The sequence below is a fragment of the Ovis canadensis genome, chromosome 15 (genome assembly GCF_042477335.2).
Source record: "Ovis canadensis isolate MfBH-ARS-UI-01 breed Bighorn chromosome 15, ARS-UI_OviCan_v2, whole genome shotgun sequence".
Classification (NCBI taxonomy): Eukaryota; Metazoa; Chordata; class Mammalia; order Artiodactyla; family Bovidae; genus Ovis; species Ovis canadensis.
In genome coordinates this window covers 61,403,752-61,426,699 of record NC_091259.1, presented here as the reverse complement: position 1 = coordinate 61,426,699, position 22,948 = coordinate 61,403,752, and the positions used below count along the sequence as shown (strand labels likewise).

Sequence of the window (22,948 nt, the reverse complement as noted above, 5' to 3'; positions counted from 1 at the left end):
ATCTGGGGGGAAGGAACTCAGATTTTCCAGTTCAGTGTCCCCCTTTCTGCCTTCCTGAGGTCTTCCCGGACACTGGAGGCTCGAGTGGATTCTCAAGGAGAGATTCAAGTATAGGATGGAGAGACAGACATCACAGGGGGAGTCTTGGATCAGCAGGCAAGGGAGGACCAAGGAAGGCTTCACCAAAGAGAGGTGTTGGGTTGGGGTCTTGAGGAATGAATAGGAGTTCGCCAAGAGGAAAACTGGAGTGAGTAGAAGGAGTGCCAAATGTAAAATTACAGCGGCGGGAAAGAAGCCAGAAAGCCTTTCCTTGCGTGTATGCGAGGGCAGAGGGGAGGCCCCGGGGTGCGGGATGCTGCATGCTGGGCCGCACTGTGAAGAGCCTTGGACACAAAAGGGAACCGACTGCTGTCTCCAGAAGAGGGCGGGCCAGGTGCCCTGTCAGCCACCCTGCTGACAGCGATTTAAAACACTGGATGAAACATGAAAGCAATGTTCTGAAAGCATCCATAGGCTGGAGAAAAGGAAAAAGTCCTCAGGTTCAGAACTAAGGGAGGCGAACCCAGGGAGCCGAGCAGAGTCCTGACGCAGGTTTTGGCTGCCAGGGTGTTTGCAGAACCCTGTACGATGGAACACAGCTTTCCGGGGTTTGGGGGCTGCAGGGCCAGAGGACGAGCCCTGGCCCTCCCTCTAGCCAGGTGAAAAGCCTAATAGACGCCCGGAAAACGGGGATCCCGCCAAAGGCTGAAGAATGAGAAAAAGCAGACCACTTTCTAAAGTGCAAGGAAGTGTCCTTAGGCTGGTGTGGGGTGCATTTGATTCCATCCTTCATCCCCACCCCCAGGTGGCCTGGAAGACCCCCAGTTCTCTCAGAATTGGTCTATACCACCTCAGGCGCCTGAAGGGAGCAAAGCTGACCCAATAAGACCTGGCTTTGCTCCTCTTCCCTGTAGATCAGAGTTTCCCAACTAGTGTGTCTAGAGGCCCTCAGCCTCAGCCAAGAGACAGGTGAGCAGGGATGCCAGCGGCCCTCAGGATGACCTGGTGAGCTCCGGGCAGAGAGAACCCTCTGGGCCTTTCACCTCCAGCTGTGGCAGCTGTAGACTCTTCCTAGTGTGGAAAGGGCTGGGAAGCCCTGACGTGGATGCCCAGAACCACAGGGAGATTTTAAGCATGGGAGAGACAAGACCTGATAGCACACAAGCTGCTCTGCTGATTCAAGAGCATGGACCTGATCCAGGAGTTGAAGAGGCGGGAGGGAGGGAGAGTGGGATGGAGAAAAGGGTTTTGATTTGAGAGATACTGCTTTGGCCAGAATGTTTATTCGGGTTTTTTCCAAACATACATCATATGGGAAAACCTGAACGAACCTTTTGGCCAACCCTATATTTAGGAGGTGGAATTAGGGCAAGTTGAGACACACACACACAGAAACAGAGGAGATATTGGAGACCGAGGATTCCAGCTTGGGTGACTGGGTGTTCCATCCATTGCATGACAAGGCTATGCTGGCCATATATGGGTCCCCCCTGAGCACACACCATTTGGACCTTCACTACACTGAGCAACCCACTGGGTTGGAGATACAATAGAGGGACAGGTAAGTGGAGAAATATACCAAGGCCAGGTTACTGGACGTGAACGTGCATCCTGTTCTGAGAGGCAGAACATTGCTGGGAGGGGTGAAAAAGCTACAGGCCTTTCTCTTGGGGGTTTCCCAGCCCTTTTTTCATATTCATCTAATTCCACAGCAGGAAGTTGTTCTTGTGAATGGCTTCAATCTCTCCAGCTGCTTCTGAGTCTCACTCCCTAGGGCCCCACCCCCTAAGCCCTAGATGCTGCCAGCCAGCCACATCTCCCTTTTTTTCCTCTGGGCCTTCACTCATTCATAAATGGTTACTGAGTGCAGCTGTGATGGACACTGACTGACTCATCCCTGGGCGGAGGAGCTCAAGTCAGCCTGAGGAGGCAGGTCATCAAGAGACAATTCCAGGACTGCCCTGGCAGTCCAGAGTGATCCCTGGTCCAGGAGGATTCCACATGCCATGGTGTGGCTGGACCTGTGTGCCACAGCTACGGAGGCCCATGCACTCTAGAGCCTGTGCTTTGCAACAAGAGAAGCCACTGTAATGAGAAAGCTGCACGCTGCAACTAGAGAAAGCCCGTGCGCAGCACCGAAGACCCGGCACAACCAAAAATAAATCAATTAATTTTAAAAAGAGAAACAATTCCAGGCCAGCGTGACAGTTTCTGAGTGTCAACCAGGACTCAGCTGTACCCTCCCCCAAATGCCATACCTTACATTACCTCTGAGGGTGCTCTGGAGAGGGAGCTGGGCTCAGAGGCCAGAGCCCTTGGGTCTAGTCCCAGCTCTAGCATTAAAACCTTGGGCAATGCCTTGTCCTTTCCTGGGCCTCCATTTCCCATCTGTATAATGGGCATAACAGAAGTGTGTATCACTGCATCCTTAAAATTTCTCAGGCTGAGTGCTTTTCATGGATCGTGTCATGTGGCTCTTCACTTAATAAATGTATCTAGATGAAGAATTCTGCAGTGCCTGGTGTTTAGCAGGCACTCAATACTCTCACCCCCACTTTGCAGAGCAGGAAACTGAGGCACAGATTAAACCATTTGCTGAAGGTAACAGAGCCAGCTGGAAGCAGAACAGGGGTCTGAACCAGATAGCCTGGCCTCCATGCTCATAGCCCCATATCTGCAGGAGTTCACAGTCTCGTGGAGGATCCTGCCCCAGCCCTCAGGGCTGGAGACCTCTAGGAAGAGTCTCGCGGAGATCAAACAAGGTCAGGACAGTGAGTGCTAGGACACTTGAAAAGGCTTTGATTGCGATTATTCCAAATGCAAACAGTATACATAGCTCGGGAGGCGCCTGGCTGGCTTCTGAAGCACCATCAACCAGGTGCTTCCCTCCATGCCAGCCTGTGCGGCCCAGGTCCCTCCCCAAAGGGGTCTTGGGCTTAGAGGCTGCTGCCCAGCAGGACACAAAGGCAGGGGTTCTGCATGATGTGGGTGGGGCTCTGGAGAGAGGGAGGTATTGTCATAACAACCAGCCTGACACTACCCACCCAACCACACACACACACACACACACACACACACACACACACACACACACACTATATTCCAGCCTGGGGACCTGAGGAAGGTGAGTATCGTCCCCATTTGCCCTTCAGGGGCAATGAGGAGAGAGAAGGGGAGGAGCCAGCTGGTCCTGGTGGTCTTTCTAAGGCTCCCATAGAATGCACTGCAGTTAGTTATGCTGTCCACTCCTCCCCTTCTCTCCCCAACACCCCACCCCTGGGAGCTCCTTGAGAGCAGGGCCTCTTGGCTCTGGGTCTGTCCTTAGCCCCGGGCACAGGACCTGGCACAAAGGTGGGGCTCCACAAAGGTTTGTTGGCTAAGTGATTGACTAACTGAATGGGCTCACTGCTCCAGCCTCCCCCTCACCTCCCTGCCTCCTGGTCTGCATTCTACTCACCTTCCTCCATACTATGGCCTCAAATGTGATCAAACATAGGTCTGACCTCCCCAGCTCAAAACCCATCCAAGTCTCCCCACAGCTCTCCAGATAAAGTCTCTACTCATGGCCCTTCCTTATTCGAGGCCCTTCCTTGTCTGGGCCTTGCTTTCCCTCCATGAACTCTCAGGCTTCTGCCCCAGTTGTATGTGCAAGTGTGTGGATGTGTGCCTGCATGCCATGTGCCGGGCCCTCCCTGCCGGGAAAGCCCTTCCCTAGCTTGCCTGCTCACCCTTGAAGATCCAGCACAAATGCCATGTCCCGTGAAGCCTTCTGGGACCCTCCCAGGTGGGCTCCATCTCCTTCCATCATTGATTGTCCTTGTGGGGCCACTCTGTCTGTCACAACCCCTGGAATTCCTGGGTTACCTCCTTCTGCACCTCCCCTGCCTGGACAGCTGGGACCAGATCGGATTCACGTCTGCACTTGGGGCCCTGGCCCAAGACTGGCAATGAAGTCTTATTGAAAGAATAACATTCTGTATCTGCCAACAGAAGGAGAAGACAGGTGATAAACAGAAAGAAGAGCCAGAGAATGAGGACATTCAGAGGTGGAGGGTGTGACAGGCACACAGAGACAGAGAGAGCAGAGTCCATGAGAGGCAGAGGGGCAGCCGGAGGCCTGACCCACCTGGCTTTTGTCTGGCACCTCCTGGACTACCCGGCTTGTGCAGCCTGCGTGGCAAGGCGTGATGTACTCCACACGAGTGCTGGAGTCGCAGACAGGGTTAAAGTCGTCTGAGGGGCAGGAACAGGACTCCATGCAGCCTGGAAATAGCTCCAGGCCAGGCTGGGCGCTGGTGGGAGAGAAGGCCGGCATGGTTGGTCTGTTCTCCCTCCCTCAGGCCAGGGCTACCTTGCCCCTGCAACCTCCCCTGAGAGCCACGGTCAGATCTCAGCTCTGCAGAGTTTTTTACCATCAGAGCTGTTCCATGACACGCAGTGGTGAGCCCCTCGCCAAGGAAACTGCAAGAGGCCTCCGATGGGAGAAGTGGGAAGCAGGGTATGGGCCAAAGGGTCCGAGACCCCTTCCAGCCCCCAGATCCTACAAGTCTTTGAGCTGCTTCTGTGACCATCTCTGTTCTTCAGTGACCCTCTTTTTAGGGGACATATGATAAATTCTTCCCAGAATTTAGTCTCAGATGAAAAGTACCTTTATCTCGATGAGCTGGATTGCTTCCTTTTCTGATAGTTAGAACTATACGTGTGGGGTCCGTCAGGGTACCTGAGTAAGCTGTGAGGTCTCCGACCTGTTCCTGCCTCTCTCTGGCCTCAGTTTCTCTGCCACCTCTGCGGATTCCCTCTCCCTATTGCCATCCTGCAGTCTCACGACCTCCCTCTCACTGTCACTCCCCTGTTCACTGCCCAGGGCATGTATCAGTCCCATCTGACTCCCTTTGAGGGTCTGTTCCCAAGTCTCAGGAGATCCCCTGCTCTAGTCTGGCCAGGCTCGGCACACGGGGACAGGAGATCAGAAGGGAGGGGCCTTGCTATCCTCATCTGTGAAATGGGGATAATGGTAGGACCTCTCCTAGAGACCCCACCAGGGTTCAGTGAGATGGAATATGGGAGCGTCTGAGCGCATGGAAGACCCTCAGTTCTTGGCAGCTGCAGATACCATTAGTTATGATGGAGTATGAAAGTGAAAGTGAAAGTCACTCAGTCGTGTCTGACTTTTTGTGATCCCATGGACGATACAGTCCAAGGAATTCTCCAGGCCAGAATACTAGAGTGGATAGACTTTCCCTTCTCCAGGGGATGTTCCTAACCCACGGCTCCTGCATTGCAGGCTGATTCTTTACCAGCTGAGCCACAAGGGAAGCCCATGATGGAGTATGAGATATTCTCAATTTGTTAAGTTGGTCCCCAAAAGCTTCTTCAATGAATTAGAACCCAAAGCTCAGTGAGTAAATGGCAAGAATATAGATGAGAATCTGGGTGAGATGAAATGTCGGGTCAAGGTGAGAGACGTCAGAAGAAGAGACAAATGGGGCGTGTGAGGTAGGCTGACTTTTCCCCATTTGCTTTAAAAAAAAAAAACTGTAGTAAAATATTCATTTACTTTTTAGTCTAAAAATGATTAAAAGGCCCTGGCTCCCTCCTCTGACCAGAGGCTTCCTGAAGGCCTGCTTGAAGCCCCTCCTTCATGCCCAGAAGGAACCTCTGCAGACTTTCGAGAAGAGAAGAGACAAGGAAAGAGGGGAGAGGTCAACGAGGTGGGACCTGGGACAGGGTGGGCAAGAGCTGAGTATATCTGGACTGAGCCTCCCCAACAGTTACACAGAAGGAGCCCCTGGTGTGGAAAGTTGGCACGTGGATGGAGGGAGGAGATGCCAAGGGAGAGGAGTGAACAGAGCACGTTGGGGGATGTTAGCTGGGTGTTGTGCCAGCCTGAGCCTGGAGTGGCTTCCCAGGAAAAATGCAATCATTCTGGAGAAGAAGCATCAATGGAACTTCCAACATCCTCTCCAAGATGGTTCCCTAGGGGAAAGAGTCTGTGTCTATGAGGGTTTAGGGGGCAGAAGGGGAAGGGAGAGAGGCTTTCCTCCTGGAGGGTAGAGGTCCTGCCCCTCACATCTGGGGAAAAAGACTGGTACTTTAGGGTCACAGGACAACAGGATTTTAGCTCCCAGCCTCTAAGGACCAAGACTCTCCAAGGTCTCCAGTCCAACTCCCTCCCAGGGCATATGTCCCCTGGGCAGCGTTCCTGAGAAGGGCCTTCTTACACGTGCCATCCACACAAGTGGCCTTGCCCTGCCTCAGTCTCCAGCCCCTCCCAGACCTGAGCTGTCCTGCACACAAGTTCCACCCCTCCCTGGTTGGTAACTGACACCTTCACTGAGCCTTCGAGGGAGAAGTCCCACTGCTCACAGCGAGCTAAGTGGGGAGAGGTGGGGAGATGTGAGGTGGGGGCTACTCCACTGACCTGGCCTTTTCTGGGCCACCCCTCCTATGCCCCTGGCACCCTCCTCCAGCTTATGCTCACCGGCTCTGAAACATACTCACCCAGGCTGGTGGCTGATGCCTGCAACCTGATGGGAAGAGCAGCCCATGAAGAAGAGGGGCGTGCTGAGGATCAGGCAGCACAGCGCCCCAAGCAGGCAAAGGGTGCCACAGTGCAGGGGGCCCAGGCGGAGGCGCTTGACCAGAATGCCCCCCACCACGATGCCCACGATGGCCAGCGGGATGGTGAGGCAGCCTATGAGCAGGTTGGCGTAGGATGCTGTGATGGAGAACTGGCGTTCCAGAAACTTGGGCAGGAAGGTGGCCATGCCCGCCACCATGGACGACATGCACACCTGGGACAGGACCACCAGCAGAAAGATGGGGTGGCGCAGGGTCCTCAGCAGCACCCTGGGGAAGACTGTTGGGGTGAGTGGGGGGACGGTCAGGGTGGGCTGGCCGTGCCACACGTTTCCGTCCCATCCTGCCCTGTTCAGCTTGTTCTGTGTCTTCCATCCTGTCTCATTCCATTTAATTCTATTGCATTGAGTTTCATCCCATGACATTCCATTTACTTCTGTTTCATCTTGGAAGTTCGGTTGCATTTCATTCCATTGAGTTAGACTGCATTTTAATCAACTACATTTCTTTCCAACTCAATTCTACTCAAGATGCAATTCCATGTAGTTTGCTTCTATATTATCCTGTTTGATTCTCATTCAGCTCATCCCATCTCATTTCTTCTGTTCCATTATCCATCTCATTCCCCCCACTCAGTCCTTTCCAACCTGTCCTGCAATAGCTCTTTCCAAGGTAACCCAGGCCTCTGTCTTCCCTTCTGTGTCTCCAACATGGGACAGCACCCACTGCCTTGATTTCCCCATTCTTAGTTTATGTTTCTCCATAGCACTTTACCTAACATACTACACATTTCACTCATTTAGCCATTTTACTGTCACCCAATCAGAATGTAAGCATCACCAGAGCAGGGATTTTTATCTATTATGTCAATTGCTGAATCTCCAGAGCCCAGGGTATAGTAACCACTCAATAAATATTTACGGAATGAATGAGAAAATGAGTGAATGCACATACAGACTCAAGGTGATCAAACAGCAAAATGTTAGGGTGGAAACTAAAATCTTCAGAGAAGGTTTAAACTGAGTAGGCCTGGTGCTAGGCAGCTTCCTGGAGGTAGGACAGAGGCAGGGCCTGAAGAAGGGGAGGATTTGGAGTGGGGCAGTCCTACAGGGGAGAAGCCAGGGCAAAAGCCCGTAGACAAGAATAGAAGGGATGGCTCTCCCCTCTCCTGCCACCTCCTAAACCAATGCCTATGTACAGGTCTCCTCGCTGCAAGCTGACACATTGAGTCGTCCCGTGGTCTGGGCTTCGGGGCCTTCATCAGAAGGGCCACCCAAGGTGATGCCCAAGAAGGCTTTGTGTGACCTCTTTCCACTGACAACAGATGAGAAATACATGTTTCGCCCTCAGAAGGCAAGATGAAGTTAGAGACATAAGGCATGAAGGAGACAGGAGAAAAGGCCTTTCTAAGAAGAGGCATTTAGGTATCGGGGACTTCCCTGGAGGTTCAGTGGTTAAGACATCATGTTTCCATTGCAGGGGGCATGTATTTAATCCCTGGTCAGGGAACTAAGATCCTGCATGCCGCATAGTGGCCAAAAAAAGGGAAAAAAAATCCTGATTCATACCAACAGGTCATTCTATAGGATTATATCTAAAACAATAAATAGTATTTATCAAAAAAGAAAAGAGGCATCAGAGGAGCAAACTACTTGCCAGGCTGGGCTGGGGGGAGAGATGGACATGGGCTCCTCTGGGCTGAGTCTGGGGGGTCCCTTCTGTTCCTGCAGCAGCAGGGCCAGCGTCCCTGTCATGGGAAGTTTCTGTTTGTCCTCAGAGCTTGGGGAGAGTCAAGCCAGCTGGTTCCCTAGCACCCTGGCCTGGCCAAGAACACTTCTCCTTGGGCACCAGAGAATCAAAACAGAGTCTAGGCAGGGTGTAGCGGGGAGAGCTGGGGCTGTGGAATTCCCCTTCCTTCGTGTCCCAGGCCTCCTCCTGTCCGAGTCCCTGGCCACACACGCGGCACATCCAGCCGGCACTTGGGGTGGGGAAGGCGTGACACCGGGCCTTCACCCCAGCCAGCTGCTCCACTTTCCTCCCTCCTTGAACTGCTCTGACCAGGAGTAGCCTGGGCTTGGTCCAAGCCATACAGGTGACCTCATGGTACGGGTAGGGCCAGGAGCGGGGCGGGGACTGGCCCAAGTTCATCTAGGAAGGTCTGATTCAGGCCAGGAGTTGCTGGGGGTTTCCTGACTCCTGGTGTCAGGTCATTTCCCCTTCTGTGCCCCAACCCCCACCCCAGCCTACATTCCTAGGCCTCTGGCTGCCTGACTTCAGAGGGAGGGCTCCATCCCTGCTTCCATCCCTGCTTCTACCCCATTCTCCTGGGCTGATCACTACAGTGCAGCTCAGTTCCTATTCTCTAAACCCCTTCATCATCTTCAATTGTCCCTAGGGCAGATGGAAAATTCCTGGAGGGCAGGGCTATGCCTATAGCTTAGATAAGGGATACCTGAAGGGGAATTCCAAGGCTGTCTCTAGCTCAGAGACTTTAGCTAGACAGGTGCTTCCCTTGGCTCATCACAATGTCTCCTCCCCTTGGACAAGCCAGGGCCTCTCACCGCTTAGAGACTGTCTCCCTTATCTCCTCCAGCACAGAAGCCAGGTCTCCTCCATTAGCCAAGGCAAGTTCTCCCCCCATTCAGGGACTAGGGATCCTCTATCAGACAGGGACTTATGTCTCCCCACCAAACAGTGCCTCTCCCAGCTCAGGGACTATGTCTCCCCCATCAGATTAGCTCAGAGACTATCTTCTTCTAAGAATTAAGGATTCCAGAAGCTGAAGGACTGTGTTGCTTCTTCTCTCTGCTGCTCCCTCTCCCAGTCCCAGGTTGTCAAGGCCAAACCTTAGGATTAGACTGGCCTCCCTGGAGCTCAGCAGGAAGCCGAGAAGCTGGCCTGTGCCAGCCCTGTCTTGGTCTCTCCTAGGATCATGTAGGAGCTTGAAACCATCAGAGATAATCTGGCCCAGGACACCCACTCTAGGATCCAATTTCTGCGACTGGCCCCAGCTTTCTTCTGGGCTAAAGCCAAAGCAGTGATTAATAAGCTCTTCCATGGAGCAGGGCACTGGGGCCTTCCAGCAGCTGGGGGTGACCTCAGGTTAGGGAGTCTAAGCCCCTGCCTCTAGGTCCAGCCTCATAGGTTCCAGGCCTTTCTTTCCCTAGTAATAGAGGACAACCAGGCTACTGGTACCCTAACATCAAATCCTAGGACACCAGGGGATAAGTGGCTGATATCCTAATATCAAATCTGAGGACACCAGGGGCTAGATTACTAGTGCCCCAACATCAAATCCTAGGAAACTTTCCCTAAGAAACTCTCTGCTAATTAACTTCCTAATGCAAAAGTCCTTGGGGATTGGGGGGTGGTTTAAGCAAACCCTGTGGTTATCACCCTCTTAAACCATAGGCAACTCAATTTACTGTCCTGAGATATAGTCAGAATAATAACAGCAGGGCAGAAATGATAATTGAAAAAAATAATTGTACCTTATATAAGCATAGTTTTTTAATAGTATGTAAAGGACCTTTCATTCATCATCCCATTTGAGTCTCCTAACAGTCCTTGAGAGAGGCAGAGCAAAGATTACTGACCCAGTCTTTTAGATGAGGAAACTCTGGTTAGGGGATGAAAGCAACTTCTAAAAGATTGTACACTGGGGAGTGCCAGGGGTGGGCCTCTAAACCACCCCTTCTTCTGACTTGCCATCCTGTGCCCTACAAGATCCCGATGCACAGCAGGCACTGTGTTTGCAGGATCAGACTCTTTAGATAGGATGACGGGGCCACAGCATGGACCCTGGTTACTGATCAATTTAGCTCAAAGTCTCAGGGTCAGAGTGAAATGGATTTTACCCCTCACTGTACAGATGGAGAAAGTGAGGCCCAGAGAGGAGGAGCAAGGACCCAAGACGAAAGTCTAGATTTCTAGACTTCAGCCCAGAGTTCCTTTCACCAATGCTACAGCCAAAGAATTTTATTTAAAAAAAAATTTACTGAGAGCCTCCCATTTGCAGGCTTTATAGTGGGAGGAGAAAAAGGGTCACAGATGAGCCATCACAAGCCAGACGCTCAGGAGCTCACTGCTTGGTGGAAGGGTTGGACAGCACAGATCTGAGCTGATTCAGGAGCCCTGAGAGTTCAGAGCTGACAGCAGGGAGAGCCAGGCTGGGGGAAGGAGAGAATGGCTTGACTTAGAGGTAAAAGGAAGCTTTTAATAGATAGTGATAAAAAATGATGTTCTAGGCAAAAGGGATCCTATGAGCAAAGTCTTACAAAAAATGTATGGTGCTTATGAGGGGCCTGTAGGTATGGAAGATGAATCAAGAAAGGCAGACGGGGGGCTGGATTCACCTGCCTCTCTGGCCCCACCTCTGGCCTCAGCTCACTTACCTTTGATAAACTGGATCACAGTCAGGTCTGGGGCAATCTGAGCTAGGTTGTCTTTCTTCTCTGGGGAGTCTGCAGGGCTCTGCTCAGAAGAGGAATCCTCACCCTGGGAAGACACACGGCCGAGGGCAGTCAGTTAGATGCCCAACATTCTGCTCAGAAGTGCTGTGGGCGAGGGAAGGGAGCTCTGGGGGAGGAGAGGACAAGGGGTCTGTCACTGCCAGCAGAGTCCCATTTGTTCTTGGCCCCGCAGATACTTAGCAAGTGGTTTTTGAAAAGTGGATGAAATTCCAATGGTTGAACTTTGTCACCACCATCATTAACATCATAATAACCAACATGACCATGAAAATTCCCACAACCACCATCATCATTATTCTCATCATCTTAAATATCACCCCGTTCATATCACCAATTTCACCACCAATAAACAACCAAGGTTGGCCTTACTATTGTTGTTGTCTCTGGGAAGGTCACCAACCACCTTCACAGTCTCACAATCATTGTCATCATCACGGTCACTTGACCCTTTACGTCACCAGCAACAACATCATGATCAGAATCACTGTCATCATCGCTGTCTCTCCCGTCATTGTTATCCCTACCACTGTCTTCACCACAACCAGCAGCATCACCAGCTTCTATACAAGGTTATCACCATGCTACCTTCAGTTTTATATCACTCACGGCTGTCATCACATGGAGAGTCACCACGAGCAGGTACCTCCAGGGCCTGTCCTGTTCCATCCTGTCTGCAGCAACAGGAAGGGGTCTGGGCTGGGGGAGGCAAGAGGCAACAGCCCCCTTCTCCTCTTGGAGGAGTCAGACCACAGTCAGAGGGGATTGCTCAGCCCCTGGACCACATTGCAAGGAACCTCACAGCTACCCTGGGGTGTGCTCTTCCACGTGGGAGAGGATGGCTTCTGTGCAACTCCTGAGAAAAAGGTCTTCAATCCCAGAAAAGAGATCAGAGGTGATACAATTACAGTCTTCTGACTGCACCAAGGAGGGAAGGATAAAATGATAAATAACAGTTCATGGTTATTAAGCACTTACTACCACCCCAGTGCTGTTCCAATGATGAGTCCGTTAACTCATTGAAACCCCACAGCAACTTTCTTAAGAACAGTATAATCCCTGTTTTTCAGGGGAATAAAACTGGGACACAGAGAGATGAAGTAATTTGCCTGGTCACACAACTAGTAAGTGGTCTGGCTAGAACCTGAATCCAGATGGCTTGACTCCAGGGCCTGTGTGCATTTGGTCAGTTTACCCTAAAAGCAGGAGGGAACCAATGCTCTGAGTGACCCAGCACAGAGTGCTGCGTAGTCTACCCGCCCTGCTCCAATACGACAATGCTTTCATACAGCTACTATCACTGTGCACATTTTTATATGAGTAACTAAGTCTTAGAGAAGTTGCTACTGGGTCACTCAAATATAAGTGATCTAGTGAAGTCTGATTTTACTATATTAAAAAAAATTTTTTTAATTTATTTTTTTGGTTGCACTGAGTCTTCGTTGTTGTGCTCCAGCTTTCTTGAGTTGTGGAGAACAGGGGCCACTCTTCATTGCAGTGCCTGGGTTTTTCATTGCAGCGGCTTCTCTTGTTGTAGAGCACAGGCTTAGAAGCATGAACTTCAGTAGTTGCAGCTCACGGGCTGAGTAGTTGTGGCACACAGGCTTAGCTGCTCCGTGGCACGTGGAATCTTCCCGGACCTTGGATCGAACCCGTGTCCCTTCATTGGCGGGTGGATTCTTATCCACTGTACCACCAGGTAAGTCCTGATTTTACTACGTTTTTATGTGCAGTCCGAGACGAGGATTAGAAGCAACAAGTTCCATGGAAGAAGACTGAAGCCCAGTGTGACAAGCAGTTTGGACAAGGCTGTCCTGGGAGGAAGTGAGTACTTCCTTGCACAACATCACCCAACTAGCACGGGACAGAACTAAGATTTAGCTTAAGCCTGCCTGAGTTAAAAACACACATCTGATCCACCAAGCCTGTGAATCAGAGATCTGGTGCAGGGCTGGCAAAATTAGGAAGCACCATTGTGGGAGGATGTGAAGGGGCCTGAAATCTGAGTCTTATTTTTCTGGATGAGGCACTGTGGATCTGTTATGCATTTCTGTCTCAGAGCTGTGCTGTCTGACGCACCGCTAGAACTGTGACTAGTCCAAACAGAGATGGGCCAGAGTGCAAAGTACACACTGCATTTCAAAGACTCAGTATGAAGAAAAGGAATGGAAAATATCTCACAATTAGTCTTTTATACTTATGATACGGTAAAATGGAAATATTTTAAATATAGGAGATTAAAGAAAATATTTTATTAAAATTAATTTCTTTTATGTTTGAATGCCATTTGGGCTTCCCAGATGGCTCAGCAGTAAAGAATCCACCTGCCAACGCAGGGTTTGATCTCTGGGTCAGGAAGATCCCTTGGAGAAGGAAAAGGCAACCCACTCCAGTATTCTTGCCTGGGAAATCCCATGGACATAGGAGCCTGGCAAGTGACAGTCCATAGAGCCACAAAGAGTGGGACATGACTTAGCAAATAAATAACAACTAGACCATTTAGAACGATGTTTGTGACTCATATTGATATTTCTTTTGGACATGCTGTCTTAAGGAGAATTAGAAACTCTCCTTACTCCATTCTCAGGCCTCGCCTAGCTGTAGAAGAGCATATGGGAAGCTCCTGGGTCCCAGAGGGAGAGGGTGCCGCCCCAGGAATGGGAGTAAGAAGGGTGGGGATAGATTGATTTCTTCCCCATCTTCCTATTGGGGGTGGGGCAGGCCCATCCTTCAGACACGCAGCATCTTGTGAGTTCCTTGCCTGGGGTTCCTTGTCCCCGAGTAAACAGTAAAAGCCACAGTGTCATCTGCTGCGACATGTGCAAACCCTCTGTGGTCTACACTACACTTTCACATCCACCCTGTCATTTAATTCCCACAACAGTCTGATGGAGGGATTGTTACTGCACCTGCTTCACAGAAGAGGAAACAGAGGGCCTCCCCCAAAAGGGCACGTGTCATCGGGGAGTAATTGGCAGAGCAGTCTCCGTTACCACCCCCAGCACCATCTTGCCCTCTGGGGTTTGGAGACAGGACGGGAGGGACAGTCCTTCAGGGGCTGGGGGGGTCCGGAGGGCATCCAGGGAGAGGTGAGTCTGAGATTGGATCCACAGGAAGGGAGAGGTTATTTGAAGCAGAGGCCTAGTACTAGCAGAAGGGTGGTGGCGGGAAGAGCGGGGTGTGGGAGGTGGGGGGAACCACCCTGACGGGGGCTAAGAGCCTCTCAGGACCATGGAAAGAGAACCACTGCAGAAAAGCACCCCATCAACCTCTGCTTGTTACAAGAAATGGCCAGACCCCAAAACCTGCCGGGGTTAACACTGAACAACCATTTCTCCTTTGAAATACTCACAAACTACTCTCTTTTCCCCTCCATAGGTTGTCAAATATATCTGGAAACCAATTAGAGATTCTCCCCCACTTCCAAAGAAACAATTTTAATAGAATGCTTGCCAATCAGAAATTGTCTCAGTATTCTTTATACTCTTTAAAACTCACTTTTCTTTCTAACACCTTGCTCCTCTCAAGAAAAGAATGTAACAGCAGATGGGTTCACTTGTCAAGCTTATGCATAAACAGTCACTGTTAACTTTGGGGGGGAAAAATGAACCTCTCAGGGCAAGAGTGGGGCAGTTCAGAGGGCCAGGCTGAGGGATTTGGGCTTTCTTCTGTGGGTGCTGGGAACACTGACCTTCAGTCCGTGTCTCTGAGGAATTCAGAAGTTCCTTCTCCCTCCCCACATCTGTTTCTGAGGACTCCAGAGTGGGCTTCAGAGAATGACACATCTGGGCTGTGGTTTGCCCAGGTCAGCAGGTCTGGGATCTGGTCTGAACTTCCCCTCTTGGGCTGTGTGCTGACTGCTGCAGCCCGCAGGAGTCGGGGAGCTGTGTGTGGTCCAGCCCATGGGAGAGCTCACTGCCTGCAGGGCCTGCAAAGGCCAGGAGCTCTCCTTGGAGGAAGCTGGGTTCCTCGAAGGCACTGGGGCAGGACTGGGACCCCAGCCCCATGGAGCCAGTGCTGACCCTAGTGGGTGATGTGGAACTCTCTGCCAGCCCTCAGCTTCCATCACACGTGGTCATAGGAAGCAGCCACAGGATGGCTGCTCAACTTGTACACACACACAAACACACACACATGCACGCACACATACACGCACATACACACATGCTTTAATCAGACAAATTCTACTTTTCCATGTTTTTATACCAGTCTTTTGAGTGAGATATAAATTGAGAAAGGGGTTCTACTGCAAAAAAAAACAGTATTTAAAAACACTGGTACAGTCCAGTACCACCAAGTTTTAGAGGAGGATACTGAGGCTCCTCCAGGGTTTTCTATTCAACTTATCTCCCACAGGAGGGAGATGGTGTTTTCTAGCAGAGTTCCTGGGCATCTGAGATTCTATGGGGCGGGGGGTGGGGGAGGAGGGTGGTGTGCTCCCAGCTCTCTTACATCCATGGGTTTTTTGCAATTGACCGTGTCTCTTTTCCTTGTGGCTACCAGAAAGCTCAGGACCAAGTGAGTGTTTCCATAATAGCATCTAAATTCGTCTCTCTTTCTCTTTCATTCTGATAACCTTTTGCTGTTATTTCTATCTTTCTGTGTCTTGGTCTTGATTGAGTGACTCAGCACAGGCCCTGCGACAGCTTTTCTGAGCCTGAATCCCAGCTCCACCTTTTACTAGCAATTCTACTAGGTTATTTTATCTCTCTGTAATTCAGACCCTCGGGTGCAAAACAGGGGTAAAAACTGAACCTATTTCATAGGTAAGTTACAGGAAATAAATGGGCTGATTAATACAAAGGGCGTAGAACAGAGTAGGCAATACAAGTTGGCCTATTTTCTACTCTCTTACTAGTACTGTACATGTATTTGGTGTGAGTCGCCTTTAAACCTTTTATGGAATATAGTGGAAGTAGGATATAGAAAAGCATCTAAGAAGAATATCAGAAAAAAAGTCATTTTTCCTTTTAAGAGCTGGCCTGATCCATGCCAAGAACAAGCACTCCTGGTTACTGAGACTGCAGGCTAGGTATTGAACAACCCACCTCACAACCTCGCCTCATTTCCTTTTACAACCCCCGCCACACGGATGTAGATGGTCTGGTTATTCCCATTTTACAGATTTCAGATTAGTAAGTGACAGAGTTAGACTTCGCATGCAGGCTGGGATGGTGCAGACAAAGCTGCTGCTGGCCTTCCTCCCTGCCACAGAGGGAGGTCTTAGACTCAGACACCAAGGAAATGCTTACATGGTGCATCCTGGGCCAGATCAGCTGGAGTCAGCTCTCTTCTCTAGCCTCAATCTCCTCCTCTATCATTTGGCAGTGTTGGACTACACCAGTGTTTTTAAAACTGGTTTTTGCAATAGAACCCCCTTCTCAATTTATATCTCACCCAAAAGACTGGTATAAAAACATCAAAAAGTATAACTTGTCTGATTAAAGTGTGTGAAGTAGAACTTGTCTGATTAAAGTGTGTGTGTATGTGTGAGCATAAGGGAGGAAGGTCCCTGGCCCTGCTGGGGAGCCCCTCTCTCAGTCTCCCTGTGGTGGCAGCCTTGGGGTCCTATGGGGTGCAGTTGAAAAGCCACAGAGCAGATCACCCCAAAAGACTTTCCATACCCAGTGACTGAGGAAGCTTGGATCTGTATCAGGACGGGCAGAAGAAGCCTCTCTTCAGCCCTTTGGGGCCAAGCCCTGCCCTTTTACAGACTGGTGCAGCAGGAAGTGCCGCTGGCCAAGCTCTGGACACAATCTTGACCCAGTCCCTCTGTCTGTAAGATGCAGTGACGGTTGAGCTGGATGAGGTGGAGTGAGGATCACAAGAGTGGGGTCACTTGGGAAGGAGAAGGACTCCTAAACCAACTGGGAGGGATCTGGAGGCAGTGCCAGCTAAGGAGAGACATTGGGCACAGAGAAGACCATGTCACCTGGCACCCAGCAGGCGCTGCAAGACGGAGCACAGAGTCTTAGGCCAAAACCATAACTACTTGGAAAAGTGAATTTTGGGAGTCACATAGCATTTGAGGCACAGAATCTTAAAGTAATGGAACACAAATACTTGAGAACCTACAACTAGCATAAACTTAGAACTTTAAAACCAGATAATATTAGAATCCCAGACTCTGGGAGATACCCTAAAATAATAGACATGGAGGCTCCTGGGAAATATAACAGAGGCCAGTGGTGCTCAGAGGGTCGGTGCGGACCTGCAGTCCCCAGGGGATCTGATTTCAGTCCCGGGCCCAGGACCAAGGGCAGCTCAGAAGGGCCAAAGGGCCAAAGGGCCTGGAGAGCAAAGAGGGCTGCTAGCTGAATGGGTCCTATAGCCACTGCCCATATGGGGCCAGATGACCTGCTAGGTGCACTTAGGAGACCTCTTTACCACATGGGCCCTGCAGAGCCGTCTGCCAGGAGCCCTGAGCCTTTGACAGGACCTTAGAAACTGGCTAATTGAAGACAGGGAAACAGAGGTCTAAGAGAGGTGAGGCCTACCCTGGTTCCCTTCTAGAAAGATGTCTGCGTAGCCACCCGAGCTCGAGGTCACAGACACATGGGCAGAGTCAAAGGGAGGGAAGCTGAGCTCCTGACGTTTCTGTACTGCCATGGCCTCCCCCACCCCCCACCTCATAGTTTTCTCTGTGGAGACTGTTAATCCCCTGCCCCCTGGCAGAGAACTCTGTCATTCAAACCTCAGCTGTGTTTCAGTCATGTTCCATCTCTCTGCACTTGGCCTTCTTTCATGACCTGAGAGCTCCCTGGGGCAGGGGCTGTGGGATGCACCCCACTGTCCCCCTGTGAAAGTGGTCATGTTACTATCAAACCTCCCAGAGCTAGCAAACTTTGTTCAGTCTTCTGCCTATTGCGTGGACAGACAGACTGAGGCCAGAGACCTCTGGGTCATACAATCCTTTCTATTACATACCACCATCTCCTGGACACCAGTAAAAGCTGCACTTACTTCTAGAAAGGTATTTAGAGAACCCCTGTGAGGGAGTGCTTGAAGGGGCTTCAGAAATAGCCTCCCCCTTGACCCTTCATTTTCTCGTGCCTGTTTCTACTCTCTGCAAAAGATACACGACCATGTCGAAACACTTGGACTTTCACCTAATTGGGCCCTTCCTCCTGGTCCATCCACCTCATCAGTGGCCTGAGCACACTGGGCAAGCCCACGCAACTGCAAGCCGAGGCAGCCTCAGCAGGGGGGGGAACAGTTCCTCCCACTTCAATATTTATTACCTGAGAGCTGCTGGAAGCAGATCATCATGTTCTCGGCCTTCGGTTCTTTTTTCAGAACCTCTCACCTCCTTCCCTCCCCACTCCCCATCCCCCATGTGCTGACGAATGAATCTAGACAGTCAGACAGGTTCACAGCCTAGGAGCCAGGGTTTCAAGGCATCACAGAGACACAGCTCTCAAAATGAGGATCTCTGCATCACAGCAGCTTTGACTCAAGAAATCGTGTGTTCTCAGAATCCAAGGCACACAAGACATTGCTTCAGGAATCTAAACCCAGTGTCTTACACAATAGAACAGAATGGGGAAGTGACTTGCTCAAGGTCACATGACCGAACAAGGACATATGACTGAGCCCAGCCTAGCCTAGTCTCACCCTTGTTTCTTCCACCTATTCCACCCCATGGCCCAAGTAGCACTTCTGTGTTCAGATTTAGTACCCAACTTGGAGATTACCCATAACTGGTAACCAGTCTCTTCCCTTCTTCTGTGATCATCCCTGCTTCTAAGAACTCTTCTGCAAGTTCCAGGAATTTCATCTCATTCATATTTTGGCCTGAGCTAGGCAGAAGCGGGAAGGACCATCTGTGGTTCCAAGCTGTCTTCTTCCTTTCCCTGAAACTGATCTCTCTCCAACGCCTGCCTCCCCCTGCCTCTGAGCCAGCATCAGCCCTTCGCTGTCTCTGGGATGACTGACCCATAGCAGAGCAGGATACAGGTCTGTGTGTTTCCCCTCCTGCGTGGTGCTTTGAACTCATCCCCACACCCTGCCTTACTGCAAATGCACCAGTTCCTGCCTGGACCGACGCCATAGCTGTCACATCAGTCTTCCTGTCCCCAGCTGCTCTCTGCACATCTTCCCTTGCCTTCCAATCCTTTCTGTGCTAGCACCTGGTGATAAAGCCGCAGGACTTCCTCCAGGGCTATCCGCTGCTCTTGAAGCTGGCAGGCAAGGCTTTAACTGTTCTGGCCCCTGTTGGCTATCCTGACATCAATTTTCTTTAGTCCCCCAGCCCCATGTATACACCCTTTGCTTCAGCAGGGGGTGGGCAACAGAGTGGTGTGGGTGCCGTATCAGACTGATTTGGGGGTTGAATCTCAGCTTTTCCAGCAGAGGCATTTTCAGCCCTTCGTCTTAAGCCGAGACTTTCTTGTTCTAAGAAGGAGACACTATCTCACATTATGGCAAATGTATTCAAATGCACCAACCTGCAACATTAAATTGAATTATTCTTGCTGCAAAATATTTGACAGGATTTTTTATAAATTGTCCCTTTGAAATTAGAATTACTTAGCAACAACTAACTTCCTTAATTTATGATTGTTTGTGGTTTCTCAAAATTCTGGCACAGAGATCCTAAAACTCCTGTAAACAAGGGTGCTAAGAAAATCTTTTGTTCTAATATTCAGCCTTTGATCCTGGTTCCTGACCCAGAGCTCCTAAGAGCTTTGTAATTTCCTGAGTGGTAAGAGCATCTGACACCAAGCCCCTAAATCCCTTGGCATTTCCTGGTGATAAGAACATCGTTTGTTTTAATGAGGTGACTTCACTGGGCTCCAGGTTAGGGCTGGTCACCAGAAAGACCAAGCCATGATTGGAAGCTTGGAACTTTCAGCCCACCACTGCAACCTAATTCTGCAGAGAAGGGAGAGAAGCTAAAAATAGACTTAATAATCAATCACGCCGACATGATGAAGCCTCTATAAAAATCCCAATAGTATAGGGTTCAGGGAGTTTCCAGGTTGGTGAACACAGCCACGTGCCAGGTAGGCGAAGCACCCAAACTCCACAGGGACAGCGCTCCTGTGCTCAGCACCCTCCTAGACCTCACCCTAGGCATCTCTTTATCCGGCTGTTTATCTGTATCATTTATCATATCCTTTATTATGTAATGGAGACCTTCCCTGGTGGCTCAGAGGGTAAAGCATCTGCTTGCAATGCGGGAGACCTGGGTTCAATCCCTGGGTCAGGAAGATCCCCTGGAGAAGGAAATGGCAACCTACTCCAGTACTCTTGCCTGGAAAATCCCATGGATGGAGGAGCCTGGTAGGCTACAGTCCATGGGGTCGCAAAGGGTTGGACACAATTGAGGGACTTCACTTTTTCACTTTATTATGTAATAAACTGGTAAACAAGTGTTTCTCTGAGCTCTGTTAGCAGTTCCAGCAAATAACCAAATCCAAGGAGGGCATTGTGGGAAACTCTGACTTGTAGCCAAGTCAGACAGAAGTTGAAGGTGACTTGGGGGCCTCCTACTTGTCTGCAACAGGGGCAGTCTTGTGGAAGTGAGCCTTACCCTGTGACATCTGATACTGTAGACAGAGGCAGGATGGAGTTAGGTTGTAGGACACCCAGTGGATGTTGCAGAGAATTGATCAGTGTGGGAACAGCCCCACACATCTGGTCACTGAAGTATTGTTTATGTGTTTGTGTGGGGGGCGTGGGAGGTGAGGTGTAAAGGTGAAATAGTATTTGTCTTTATACACCCAGACTTGGGAAAAGAGAAAATCTAACGCACAAATTTTCAGAATATAATAAGTGGTGAATATAATGAAATGTGTATGAGCATTAACGAAAAATGAATGAAGCTGACTCTAATGACGTATAATTGAGCTTTTATAAGACTCTTCCATTTTGTCATTTTTCTTTTGTATTTTAGAGCCAATGTATTATTTCTCGGGCCTCGTGTTTTTGTGGGCCCCTGGGAAACGTAGAGAACCCTAGGCCAGAATCCTCTCTCCTGTCCAGTGGCCTCACACAGTCCTGCCTTCTCCTGTCACATGTGACCTTGAGCACATCCCTGCACCTTCTGGGTCTTAGGATGGTCCTCTGAGGAGAGACAACCTGCCCCAGGAGCTGAGCAGAATGGTTCAGCGAATCCCCTTGCAGCACCCAGCCAGTTGTTACTTATCCAAGAGCCTCTGTCCTCACTAGGCTATGCCTGTTTTAAGGGTGGGGCTCACATGCTGAGCCCCGGGGTCCAGCCTGATGCCTGGTCCCCAGTGAGGCACTCAATAACTGTTTGTCCCCTCACTGTCCCTGAAAAGGCCCTGGTCATTTCTACAGCCAAGTCCTTTGTCCAGGCTGTTTCCCACCTAGAATGGCCCTCCCCGTCCTTGCCACGCTTCCACACAGGCTTCAAAGTCCAGTGGACTACCCCTCTCCTCAGAGAAGTCTTCCTAGACCCTCCTGTAAGCTCTCCACCTCCTTCCAGTTCTCAGCACTGCTGTAGCATTTCACAATCTACTAAGCACGTTCAGCGACAAGCAGAGGCAGTAGGGTAGTGGTTAGAGCGAAGGGCATGGGCTCAGACAGGCTTTGGGTTCTGCTCCCAGCGGTACTTAACCATGACACACACTGCCATAAAGTTGAGAAAGTCAAGGCCCAGGAAGGGTCAGGGACGTGCCCAAGGTCACACAAGACACACCTGGCAGAGCCACAGCTGATACCCAGATCTCCTTGGGTGGGTCACTTGTGGCTCTGGCCCTCGATCCCCTCAGCTGCGGAAGGGGCTGGGGAGATGCACCATGCAGGAATGCTGGGGAATGCAACAGCATGGAGATGGCTTTGGAAGCTGTGGCGTGCTGTGCCCAGGAGAATGGAGTTGAAGGTTATACTGGAGGACAAGCGTGTGGGGGCTGGAGCTTCGGTTAGGGTGGAGCAGGGAGGGGGCTTACCTTGCTGACAGGTAGGTCTGAAACTTCCAAGCCCTTTCGCCGGAAGCGAAGCTCTTGCTTCTCCTTGGGCATCTCCTTGGGGAAGAAGAAGTAGGGGATGGCGGCCAGGGCCACTGCGCCAGCCGAGATGAGGAAGCCCAGCCACCAGGCACCCACCCATCGGGGGTCCTTTGAGGTCAGGTTGATGCCACCTGGAAGAGAGGGTGTTAGGAAGAGAGGCTGTTTCCCACCTAGAATGGCCCTCCCTGTCCTTGCCACGCTTCCACACAGGCTTCAAAGTCCAGTGGAATACCCCTCTCCTCAGAGAAGTCTTCCTAGACCCTCCTGTAAGCTCTCCACCTCCTTCCAGTTCTCAGCACTGCTGTAGCATTTCACAATCTACTAATCTACAGAATGGGCTGTAGCTTCTTGGCCACCACTCTCGGACCAGCCTCTGAGGTAGGACGTGACCTGGGCCGGGGTCGGGAGATCTGGGTATCAGCTGTGGCTCTGCCAGGTGTGTCTTGTGTGACCTTGGGCACGTCCCTGATCCTTCCTGGGCCTTGACTTTCTCAGCTTTATGGCAGTGTGTGTCGTGGTTAAGGTCATGGACTTTGGAAATGGCGTGACCTTGGGCAAGTTACTTAACCTCTTTGTGCCTTGGTTTCTTCCCCTGTAAAGCGTAGATGCTAGTAGTACCTACATCATAAGGCTGATGTGAGAATCATAGAAACTAATACGTGTAGACCACTTAGAATAGTGTTGGCACATAGAATGTCGACAGCGTTTGCTCTTTACTTACTGTTACTTTTGTGATTGTTATTAAACTGATGGCTAGAATGATTCTTGGGGTTCTCAGACCTGCATGATGGTTAAAATCACAAGGGGTGTGTATCAAAACTACTCAGCCTTTTCCAAGATCAACTTAGAACTGCCACCGGATGGGGTGGAAAGGTGGCCAAGGAA

General features: G+C 50.6%; 1 protein-coding gene across 34 annotated transcripts in view; it reads right to left on the bottom strand.

The window, feature by feature from the left end:
- SLCO2B1 (solute carrier organic anion transporter family member 2B1) overlaps positions 1–22,948 on the bottom strand; it is a 51,312-nt gene that overhangs the window by 5,217 nt on the left and 23,147 nt on the right. For all 34 annotated transcript variants that reach the window (XM_069553120.1, XM_069553121.1, XM_069553129.1 and 31 more), the window contains 4 exons: positions 22,004–22,194; positions 11,013–11,115; positions 6,541–6,898; positions 4,166–4,331 (listed from right to left, as the gene is read on the bottom strand). In XM_069553120.1, the coding sequence (XP_069409221.1) occupies positions 4,166–4,331; positions 6,541–6,898; positions 11,013–11,115; positions 22,004–22,194 (818 nt within the window). The remainder of the gene's footprint in view (positions 1–4,165; positions 4,332–6,540; positions 6,899–11,012; positions 11,116–22,003; positions 22,195–22,948) is intronic.